The sequence below is a fragment of the Tenrec ecaudatus genome, chromosome 4, assembly GCF_050624435.1.
Source record: "Tenrec ecaudatus isolate mTenEca1 chromosome 4, mTenEca1.hap1, whole genome shotgun sequence".
NCBI lineage: Eukaryota > Metazoa > Chordata > Mammalia > Afrosoricida > Tenrecidae > Tenrec > Tenrec ecaudatus.
Genome location: NC_134533.1, coordinates 52,285,973 through 52,297,990, shown reverse-complemented (window position 1 = coordinate 52,297,990; position 12,018 = coordinate 52,285,973). Strand labels below are relative to the sequence as shown.

Below are 12,018 nucleotides of genomic sequence, written 5' to 3'. Positions count from 1 at the left end.
CCAAGCAAAACCATGTGCTTTAAAATAGTTAACCTAGTTACTGGGACTGGGACTAAGAAGACAGGGGGCATTTTTCAATGTTGACTATGTGTGCTTTCCTATTCCTTGATTTTTTTGCAAGCATCAACTTGTCTTGTGAATTAAATTAATTTTGTAATAATTTCACACTATTTGGAAGTGGGCAGATAAAGCTGGTAAATCAAAGAATTATGTCCTTAATTCAAATCAGATAAAATTTAATGACTCTGCTATGAACTTAAAAGATCAAAAAAGAGAAAACTTGGGGAAAAAAGATCACGAGTACACACTCTTGAGTTACAGAGTATATAAAATAAACTGGATTTTGTTTGTGCATTTAATGTGGGGTAAACAAGTTATGATACAGACTTTTACTTGGGTCACAATATTTTGGTGCCCCTCAAAACCTCCACAAGGAAGAAACCTATTTTATAAAAGAAAATCAAGAAGCCTGGAACATACAATTAGACAATAAATGAATTATTTCACAAATTCTATTTGCAGACATTATCTACTTTTTAATCAGCTATGGTATCAATCTCACTTGGGGTGCGGGGTGGGAGTAGGAGGGGTGGTGTGGGGTGTGTGTCAATTTTCAAACAAAATTGCTTAAACTACTTTCATTTCTACCACTTTTGTTCTGAAAAAGTATCAAAAGTTTTTAAGTTGAACTGAAGAAGGTCCAACCCTCAAAAGGGCTTCAAATCCAGCCATTCTAATTACCTTTGTTAAAGAAAGCCAAACTAAAACATTCCCATTCTCTGATGTCAGGTGTCAAATCTGAAGGAATGATTAAGGTAAATTATGGCTTTAGAATCCAAACTGCCTCTGCTTAAGAAACAAACCATGTAGGGCGGGGACACAAGGTGGTCTTCAATTCTGAAGGCGGTAAAGGAAGTTCAAGACCGTAACTACATGTAAGAAGCCGCATACAATTAATGGTAGTTTAGTCTCAGCAAAAGGATGTCCCCGCGAGAGTTATGGGATTCTACTTGGTTCACCTGGGTAGTGAGAAACGGGGACTCTGGTTTATCCTGTTTCTGTTTCTAATTGGGTCGTTTCAATCAATAGTTAGTGAACTCCTGCGACTGGGGATTCTCGCGGCTTCCAGGAGGGAAGGGCCGGGGCGCCTCTCCCCGACGGCCGGCGCAGAGGACGGGTTGTCCCCGATCAAGAACTGAGTACCACCGTCTGTCTCTCCGGGTTTGCGCAGAGCCGGAGCGCTCCAACTCTCCCCGAGAGACGGGCGGCGGCAGGGGGCCGGCGGCCTCGGCTCCGCGCCTCCGGCGACCGACACCGCCCCCCACCTTCTCCGCCCCAGTCGGGGCCACCGGCGCCGAGCGAGCGGCACCTCAGGCTGGGGCGAGGGGGTGGTCCCCGAGGTTCCGGGGCCGCCGGCGAGGCTCGCTGGGCCGAGCCAGGCGCGGAGCGGAGGGCGCGCGCGGCGGCCTCACCTTGGACACCATCTTCTTGATCTGGCTCTCCGACACCGCCATGGCGGCCGCCTCGTGACTCCCGTCCCCACAGGCAGAGGCTCAGCCGCTCCCGGGCTGCCCCAGGTCGCCCCGCACAATCGCTCACGGAGCAGCCAGCCCCCCACCCCCCGCCTCTAGCAACAGGAAGTCGGCGACCGACCGAGGACTTCCGCTTCCTTTACGTCACTTCCGAGGCCGCCTTCCGGGGAGGCGTGGCCGAGACTGGGGATTGGCGCCCACCTTGGGGTGGGGTGTCCGACCAACGCTGTTTTCACGGGTGCCAGGCGTGGCGGACGGGATGGGCAAGGGTCGGGATTCTGGGCCGGGATCAAGTAGCCAGGTCATTCCAAGCTGCCCTTAGACTGAGACAGGTGTAGGGAGGGGAAGAAGTATGAAGGGCCACCGAGTGAACTGTCGTTATTGACTCATCAAGTGGGAGGACACTAGTCGGGGAGTTAACTTGTAGTCAAAGGTACTAAAGGGAGGGTGCAGTGCAGTGCGGTGGTTTCACATGAGTCCAGACAGTACTTTCTTCGCTAGCACTTATGCCTAAGCATACATGATAGTACAGACTGCATTTTACTATGTACAACTGCAGTGAAAACGCGAGGATGGCTTTGCTTATTTTAGACATGCCACCAGGAATGACCAGTTGACAAGTCATCAAGAAAGACCAATTGCTAGAAAACGACATGGTTGATAAAAGAAAATGACATGGTTGGTAAAAGAAAACGACATGGTTGGTAAAAGAGAGTAGACTCACATATTAACAGCCACAATCAATTCAATCATTATGAACAGGACAAGGCATTAGACATAATGTTGCTTTTGAGCCTGGCCGACTTGAGCATCTGACAGCAACATAATTTATTTACTTGCTTACCTGATTGAAAGCAGGATGACATTCAGACTAGAGTACATCATTGCCTTGTAGAGTACAAGAGTAGGAATTTCTACTACTTCATGGTCACTCAGTCATTGTTATTTCACATTACTGTTTTTTTTCCCACATCACTGTTATAATATGTATTTTATCACACACAATGTTGTAAAGATTGGGTTTTGTGATGTCATGGTTTGAATTGTGTCAGCTTGCCTGGGCCATGATTTTTTGTAGTTTGGGAGTTATGTAATTAGTTTACTGGTTTGGGAGTCCAAGGTGATGGACTAGGCAGTTGTAAGGGAATTAGGGTTGGGTACAGCATCCTTAATAAGCCTCCATCCAAGGTAAGGAGACTTTCTAGAGGTGTGGCCTCCTGTATCAACTTTATCTTACAAGAGAAACAGAGAGAGAAGTGAGCAGAGAGACAAAGGAACCTTACTACCACCAAGGGCCATGAGCAGAGTGCATTCTTTGGACCCAAGGTCTTTGTGCTGAGAACCTCCAAGACCCAGGGGATGTGTGGTAAGACATGGAGATTTATGGAATACAACTCCCACAGATGTTGAAAGGAGACAAGGGACTTCACCTTAAGCTGGTATCCTAGGCCTGGACTTCTACCCACCTCAAGCGTAAGAGAATGAATGTGTGTTAAAGCTACCCGCTTGGGATATTTCTGTTACAGATAACCATGGCAGATGTGAAGTCTAGTTATAGGGATGATTTTAGTATAGTACTTATGAAGATGTTCCCTTCTGGATGTTCCCTCCTTGGCATCTAAGTGAAGGCCACATGAGGCAAAATTTTAAGTTATTGTCAACACAGACACATAGCTGTCCCCAAAGACAGAACTTTTGGAGATGGACACCTTAGGTATGTTAAGCATACAGCTGAAGTCAAACCAAATCCAGGTGACTAGCTGCCCTTCTATTGCACCTGCTGCTTTGGAGCACTTGAAGGGGATATGGCTTTCAAACTGCTCTTAAAGACACAGCTTTCTCAAGAGTATATTCTATTAGAGTAACTCTGCTTTTATGAACGGAGGAGGAAGGACATGAGCATTGTAGGGATAAAAAGTTTTTACTGAAAATTATTTTAATTAAAAAAATCCCCCAACTGATAAAACCCAGTCTCATTTGGCACGGAAGCCACTTGAAATAATATCTTGACTGTGCTATAAATTATATGAAAGAATCTCACTTCAACCTGGATACATTTCTGTCTGCTTAATAAAATAGGCGTCACCTGGTGAATTTAAAGTCAATATTTAGTTTATTGATTATTCTTCAAATTGGAGAACTACAGTGTAAATAGAGACATGATTTATCTTCTACAATATCAAAGACTCATAAAAAATCATGAGAAGACACCAGTTGATTTTGGAAAAAGGAAGAAATTAAATAGAAACATGAATTCCAAATGATCACCAAATCATACTGGAGTGGTGGTAGTAACAGTACTGCTTCCTGACTTCCCAGAAGGCTTACAACATGTTTACTAATGCTCAACACTTAGAGACGTGTGATTCAGAGAATGTCTATACTATGCGCTTCCAGAAGGCAAAGACTATATACGCACCTTGGAATACTCAAATTCTCACACAGTAGTTGGTACAACAGAAGGTTGTTCAATAAGTGTTGTAATGAATTTAGTGAATTTGTGGTAATTCATCTCTTAGACAATGTTATTGTTCAAGAGTATCCTCAGACATTAGAAAGATTTAATTTTAAAAGCCCAGGAAGTAACTGTTTCAGTGTTGCTTTCCCACTTCATACAAATGGACAAGGAAGATATATTGTTGGAGGAACACCAAAATTATCTACCCGTGTAGTATAACAAATGCTATCTCTTCAAACGTAAGATAATCTTATTCAATTTTGGTAGAAGTGTTTCAAGTATATCAAATATACCCCAAGCATATACAATATACCTCTACTTTCACAAACACGACACTGAATATAATGTAACCGTTTCTTCAATGATTTAAACTTCTCATTGTAACCTACCTACTGCCATTGAGCTGATTCCAATGCAAAACAACCCTATAGGACAGAGTAGAGCTGTCCCTTTGGTTACAAATCTTTACAGGAGTAGAAAGGCTCATATTTCTCCCATGGAGGAACTGGTGGGTTTAAACCACTGACCTTGTGGTTAGCAGCCCAACTTGTAAGCCACTACACCACCACGACTCCATCATCATCATAAACATCCATTATTATACTAAATTAACATTGTTTGACTGCCTCCTTTCACCTAGAATGTGTCCGCCCTTGCCTCGCTCCTGGATCCCTGAATAGTTTTGCATTTCCCTTTAATATGCCTTCAAAGCATGTTGAATTTCTTTACAATACTTATATTTGCAATTGTGCAGGTATCTGTGAGATTTAATTACTAAGTCTCCCATACTAGAATGTAAGGGCTATGAGGTTTTTCTTGTACCATGACCAGGCTCGTTCACCATTATATCCATGGTGCCTGGTTTATAGCAGGTGCTCAGACAATACTAACTGAATAACTAACGAAATTAAATGCCTACCTCAGTGCATAATCCCTCTTGTGAGTTCCCAAATCTGAGAAACAGGGAATTAATCTCTCCAAAAACTATGTTAAAAAAGAGAAAAGCCCCCACATGAGAATGTGAGCAATTCTCCCATCGTGTACAGACTGCAGCGTTCTTGTCTTGTACTAACTATGCTTGCCGTTACGCCCTCTCCCTCCTCTGGTGCCTCGAAAAAGAACAAATTGTCATGCCTAAGTGTCACTTAACAGCCATGAGAACTTGGGCACTTAAACCTCAATTTACTCTTCTGTAAAATGAGGAGGATAATAGTCCCTACACCTCATTGCATTACTAAGGATCTAATAAGTTAAATATAAAGTGCTCATGATGCTGCTTGCTATATAAAAAGTGTTGCTGTTAGCTGTTATTATCAGTTGCCTGTTACAGTGTAATAATAATATGCTACCTCCACAGAGGAAGGAATTGCGGTCCATCACCAAAGCGAATGTACTGAGTCACTTCTTCAGGAATAATTAAAGGATTTGCTCAGATCCATCGGTCCATTCAATCTCCCCCATATAATACCAGTGGTTTTTAGGAATACTTCCTACTTTGGCTTTACAGTAAACTGCTCAAATTTCACTTAGAATCTATTTCCATTGAAAACACACCCCTCTCTCCAGTTCTAGTAGCACCCCAGCTGGTGAGATGTTAAAGATATACAGCCCAAGAAGAGGTTAAAGATATTTTAAGAAAGGACAGTCTTGTCTTTTGTCTTTGTATGTCCAGAAATTCACTTTCCCTTTCACTGTTTCAAAGTACATGTAAAATTCTATTTTTGGTTGCCAATTAACTTGAAAAAAGAAATAAAATGGTGTACTAATACAATCAATTATATTTTAAAGAAGAAATGTTCACGCCTTATTATAAGCTACTGGATTTTTAAATATATACTTCCCATGGCTTTGGTAAATCTACCTTGAGCTATATAAAAGCCAAAAGGTAATTTTCTTTTAAAAATTATCATTCTCAAAATGTTCCCAACGTGCTGAACATGTTTCTAGTTTCAGAGACACAATTTAAAACGATGCTCACTGCAGATGACGATCACTGCTGTCGGTCCGAAATGTGGTGTTGAGAGCGAGAACTCTACAGAAAGCTAGATTGACAAAACAACAAAACACACGCCCCATCTTATGCTGAGAACTCACACTAAAGCTATCCAAGAAGACACCTAGCGCAGCCAGGTAGTTTGTAACAGTAAGGAATAAGATGCAGACACTGTTAACCCCACACCTGTTGACACAGATCCAGGACCTTTCCTGTGGGCAGCTTCAAATTGTAGGGTCACAGCTGTACTTGCTGCTGGAAACTGTGGATTGAGGATGCACTGCTTTGGAGTTTTGCAGCCACTGTAGCTTCTTTCACTTTGGTTTTCATGACTTCAGATACTCCATTGCTTCCAAGGATGCAAGGCAAGCTTAAAAACACTTCGCTAGTAATGTCATGATATCCCTGAGATGAAAAACAAAGGTTACAGCGGAGTTGAATCATTGCCCCAGAAGTTAGGATCACAAACACATATGCTATTACTTCTCTAGTCCTAGCACAAAAGTGTTACGAATTGAACTGAAAGGTTTGATTTTTTTAGGGGGGATGGGAGGCATTCTTTTCTAAATTCAAGATATTATTTGAAGTTTCTAGCAGGCGGAAAGGACTTGATCACAGACATTTTCTTTGTGAGGAGCTAAACTGGTTAAGAAATTCAGATGGTCCAGTGTGGCTTGGTAGGGGATACAGCACAGTCTCTGGATGAAGTCAAACAGTACCTATTTGTTTTGTTTTCCAAATAGTACCTGTTTTAACTTCTCCTGTGTTGTATTATTCTCTGAGTATTCCAAAATTTCCAAGGACATTTAGTTAAACACTGAGCCTCCTTTGCACTGCGCTTTGCTGCTGTGTGCTCTCGAGTTGAATCTGGCTCACGGAAACCTCTAGAACAGCTGAGGGCTGCCCACAGACTTTCCGAGGTTGTAATGTTTATGGGAGCCATCTCCAGATCTTTTCTCTCATCAAGCGGCTGGTGGGGTCAAACCACTGACCTTGTAGTTAGCAGCCAAGTACTTAACCATTGAGTTGTCAGTCGGGGGTCCTTTACTTGTACTCTAGGGAATTTGCATTTGAGGTAAAGTAATAAAGGGAAACCGGAACTCTCTGGAGGCTAGGTGAAGTGGAAAACGGATGCCAAGAGAAATTGTTTCCAAAGTGTATAAATACTTCATATATATATATATATATATATATATATATATATATATATGTACATTTTCCAAAATGAGATGGGCCCATCAGGCAAGTGAAGCCTAGTAGAAGTGTAGAACTTGCCCCAGCCATGCAAGATAGGGAAAAAATGACACTGCCTCCTGCCTGTGTTATTCTAAATGCTGATGCCATTGAAGACGGACTTTTTGTGTGAACAGAACTACAGTTGGTTCCATATTAATAATAAAGTTTAAGAATATAATGAGAGAATGAGAATAGCAATTACCTTTGCTAAAATTGATACAGAATGCACTTTCTTTTTATTGTTCACAATACTGTCAACCAGGTCAGCTACTGATAGTCCGACAGACCAGGATTTTTGACCTTTTCCTCTTAGTATTTCCATGGCTCTAAAAGACAAACAAAATGATTCAGAATATGCACATTTAGTTTTATGTCTTGCTTAAAGAGTTAGTCTGCATTTTTAAAGCACAAAATAAGTTATACAGCAAATGTTAGGAAAGCATGCAGATAATCTAATCATTATTTATACTCTTGAAGTACCAGATAGAAGTTCCCAGAGAAAAAGTACAGATAAAACTAATGACAAGAATATCTTGGGAGGGAGGGGGGAAATGAGCAGCAGATATTAAGGGCTCAAGTAGAAGGCAAATATTTTGAGAATGATGATGGCAACAAATGTACGTATGTTCTTGACACAGTGGATGTATGTATGGATTATGATAAGAATTGTACTAGCCCCCAATAAAATGATTGAGAAACAAAAAGGATATCTCACTACTGTACGAGCCCCCCAATAACATGATTTTAAAAAAAAGAATATCTCACTACTACTAATCTATAAACATGGATTAAACCATTAAATATTAGTTCTGCAAAACTGGCAAAGATTAAAACAAAACAAAACAAAACCCAGATAAATAATTTTGGAGAATTGCTAACCCCAAGTCAACACTGAACCCACCAGCCTCTGTGCAGGATGAGGCTCTCTGCCAGCTAGAACATTTTAAGAAGAGAAATATTTGATCTGGAAATTTTTTTCTAGCAATTTAGCCTAGAAAAATGTGCTCAAGTGTGCAAAGATAAGACATACATGCTTGCTTGCTACAACCTTGTTTAAGGTAGCAAAAATTAGGAAACAACCTATTAAAAGGTTAATTAAATCACTACCAAATGTGAAACTATACAGCTGTTGAGAAGAATAAGGTAGATTTATGTGTACAATATAGAAAGATGTCTAAGATTTATCACTAATAAACCTGCTATTATAAAGGAATGATAACGTGTATGCATGTATGGAAGCACTGGATAAATTTTGGGCAAGCAGACACTAAACTGTCAACAATAGCTGTGTCTGAGGATAGGATTACCCCAGATTTTTACTTTCTACTTAATAGACATTTCCAGCACATGAAGTTTTATAATAAGCAGATTCCTTTTGTAAACACAAAAAATATACCCATCAAAATGCTTAAGTTTCTTCCTTCTACAGACTGTGAATGCTGAATTTTATAGAGAATCAGACAGAATGGATTTCCCACCTAACACCTGCCTCATTGAGCATGAGAACACTCTTTCCAGTTGTCATATTCTACAAACCATAAACTGAGAGGCTTAAAAGCCTAACAATCTCCACCACTCAGACAGGAGGAAAACCTGTTATGGTGGAAGAACAACGGGCGTGAGGCTATCTAGTACACAGTGTTCAATTCCACAGTATGTAGTGTCCGGCTTACTGAGCACAGGAGCTTAGAAGGCTTCAGCATAAAGGCAAAAGATACAAAGATCTCTGTTTGGCCTGAACACATAATCTGGACCAATTCATTCCTAGTAGAATAATTCCCAAATATATTTATATCTGATTAGTAAGCACTGTATTTTAAATGGTAGAGACACATTTTGCACTACATTAAGAACACTTAATATTCTCAGATGTGGAGGTACAGAAGCAGGAAAACTTGACAAATAAGGAAGCCGCTCTGCCCTTTAAACTTTTGTCTCTACTAGCTACGTTTGTTTGCACCTATATGCTAAGTGCACGCCATGCGAACAGTTCTTAGGCTAGCTGTGAAGCACACCATTTTTCACTGGAGAAATGCAAATCTGCACTCAGTATTACCTGTTGGATAGCTGCACCCTGCAGTTATGGCTTGCTGCCTCTTCTTGGCCACTCCATGTGGGCACTAAAAATTAAAGAAAAACTCTATTTTGGCAGTGAATTCCTTAGGAATAAAGATAATTTTGCAGTCAAAGGCACCAGCACTAGCGCCTCCCCTGACCCTGACTACAGCAGAAGGCAGCAATGCCTGCTCCTGCGGTCCTTCACCTCGTTCTCATGTCTGAGCACCCTGGGGCACCCACTGTGTGGATCCGGCCTGCGGAGAGGCTTCATTTTTTTCATCAACCCTACCATTTGTGAAGCATGAGGTCTTTTCCCAGGGATTGGTCTCTTCATTTCTCCTGATAACAGGTCTAAAAGTACATAAGAGGAAGTCTCACTATCCTCCCTTCTAAGGGGCATTCTGGCTGTATGTCGGGACAGCAGTATAGCTTCATTGCCTGCAAGCAAAGTTGTGTCATTTGAATATCTCAGGTTGTTATTTAGCCGTTCTCCAATCCTTGTGCTTCATTCTTCAGTATACAGTCCAGCTGTATCTGCTCAGTATACAGATGCACAGGTATGATGAAACAACACAAACCTGAGGCACACCTTTCCTGATCCTAACCCATGCGGTATCCCCTTGTTGGGTCTGAATGACCATCAAACAAACGGACTGACCCAGTGGCTGCAACAAGGGCAACTAGCAGATGTAAAAGATTCCCCCCCTTCTAGCAACAGCTAAATTTTACCAGTGCTGGCAGTGGATGTGTTGCACCAACTGCCTGGCACAAGAGAAGATGTTGAACTATAACCCCCCATGTCAACTCAAAGACGCCTGCTCTGTTAGCCTCCCACCCAGTTCCGGAGCCATTAACTACTGTGCTGACAAGTTTGCTTTCTTCAGCAGGCTGTGTGGAACCAGCTCTCAAGTGCTCCAAGCACTTGGCATTAGCTCTTCTGGGAATGGCACAAAGGCTAATTTATTTTACCTGAGGAAAATTAATTCGGTCATTTCTTTTGGGCTTGAATTTCCACCGCTTGTCACAGAGACAGGGTTCTATTTTCTAAGAACATCTGGATTACACATCTCCTCTCCTCTACCATTTAGGTTTAACGCTCCCTCCTAGTTCAAAGCTGGGTGCAGGAACTGGATATGGATACCATACTTGGATATTATATCAGAAATGCCAATAATATTTTGAAGCCTGTCTGATATTTGCTTTTCATTTATGGGAACATAATCTTTAGTACAAGTCTGTAGATAAAACAAAAATATATTCAAACATGCCATATTCGTTGATGTTTAAAATACAAATTTGTTGACTTTCAAAATTAGGCCACTTAAGAACAACCCCCGTGACAAAGGACACCACATGCACCCAGTCGCCTCCCTTCCTCTGCTTGGGGACTCGGGAGAACAGGAGCCGTGTTCTTTCTCTGCCATCTCTAGCACACACTCTCTCGCACACTGCTGGCTACACAGAAGGTGCTGCAGAGCTGCCCTTGCACAATTGGACAATATGTTTAGTGACAAAGCACATGGCACAACAGTGAAACTGAAAAACATGGGAACGTTTTACAAGTTTTCATGTTATGTAAAAAGTAAGACCCAGACTCATCATATGAAAAACAGATACACATGGACAGAAAGTAAGGAATTAAAAATGTTTTACCTGGGTGAGGCAATTTATAGAATAAATATTTTCTTTTAAAATGTTGGGGCATTATTAGTTTAGTCAAAGCATTTTTTCGAAAATGGGAAACATTACTGCTAAATGAAATTCAATTACGGAGCTCTGAAAGAGGAATATAAGTGGTAAGGGGCATTTAATAAAAGACTCTTTAAGGATATTCACACAAAAATATGAAAATTGTTTGAGTTTTCACTGGCATTTGATTTAGTTATGTCGATATCAACTTCTTTATTTTTCCGGGGTCCTGATTTACAAAGCCACGGAAAGAGCATATTTAGGAAGTGAGACGCAGCTTTACAATGTCCTCAACTGTGGTGACGCAGTCATTAAGCATTTTAAGTACGATTAGGTGGACCTAATTATCTCATTTTCTCTAGCTCCGAAACTTCCTTGTAGTACATCCTAGTTTAAGCAGCCCTCTCAAATATTGTACCCAGTGAATTCTGGTCTGTTATTACACTTGAAGAAAAGCAATTCTACGACCCTACCGCCGCTGCTGCCATTATAATGAAGGAGGACTCTGGCATAATTATTTCCCATTATATCCAACACCCACACCTTAGGCAAGACTGATGCCCCACACATGATCTAAGACACTGCTGTGAGGTTGGCTCCTTGGGATCCTAACACACCATCTGAAGGGTCTCTGAAGTTTGTGTATGATTTCACTCTCAGCTGAAACAGCAGCTCCAAAGCAGATGCATTACTGACCGTTTAATGTGGTGTGGCGCGATTTGAAGGTAAGAATAAGGTGGTGTTATCATTGGTTCATTGCCAGAAACATCATTTACTGAGGGATATTATCAGCCACGGTAAGCTCCAGGGGCTTAACATTTGGCAAGGTACACAAATCTGTAAATCTCAAGTAGAGTATACTGGGTCTAATAGTTATCATAGAGGCATGCACTTACTAAGACTGGAGCACTAGGGAAGGCCTCCTGGGGGAGAGGCACTCAAGCCCAGTCTTGAAGAATAAGCAGGAGATAGCCACGTGAAGGAGGGTTCAGGGAGAGGAAGCAGCAGGTTCAAGGCAAGGTGGCACGAGAAGGCACGAACCTTTCAGGGTT

General features: G+C 41.5%; 2 protein-coding genes across 3 annotated transcripts in view; both read right to left on the bottom strand.

The window, feature by feature from the left end:
• The window catches only part of TSG101 (tumor susceptibility 101), a 62,057-nt gene extending 60,425 nt beyond the window's left edge, over positions 1-1,632 (bottom strand). Inside the window, exon 1 of one of the 2 annotated variants that reach the window (XM_075545986.1) lies at positions 1,473-1,632. In XM_075545986.1, the coding sequence (XP_075402101.1) occupies positions 1,473-1,514 (42 nt within the window). In that variant the 5' untranslated portion in view covers positions 1,515-1,632. The remainder of the gene's footprint in view (positions 1-1,472) is intronic. The other variant, XM_075545987.1, reaches the window with a different exon arrangement.
• Positions 1,633-3,626: 1,994 nt separating this feature from the next.
• UEVLD (UEV and lactate/malate dehyrogenase domains) overlaps positions 3,627-12,018 on the bottom strand; it is a 37,970-nt gene continuing 29,578 nt past the window's right edge. The window contains exons 10-12 of the mRNA XM_075545985.1: positions 9,276-9,339; positions 7,422-7,545; positions 3,627-6,388 (exon numbers count right to left, since the gene is read on the bottom strand). Coding sequence (XP_075402100.1) covers positions 6,221-6,388; positions 7,422-7,545; positions 9,276-9,339 — 356 coding nt within the window. The 3' untranslated portion in view covers positions 3,627-6,220. The remainder of the gene's footprint in view (positions 6,389-7,421; positions 7,546-9,275; positions 9,340-12,018) is intronic.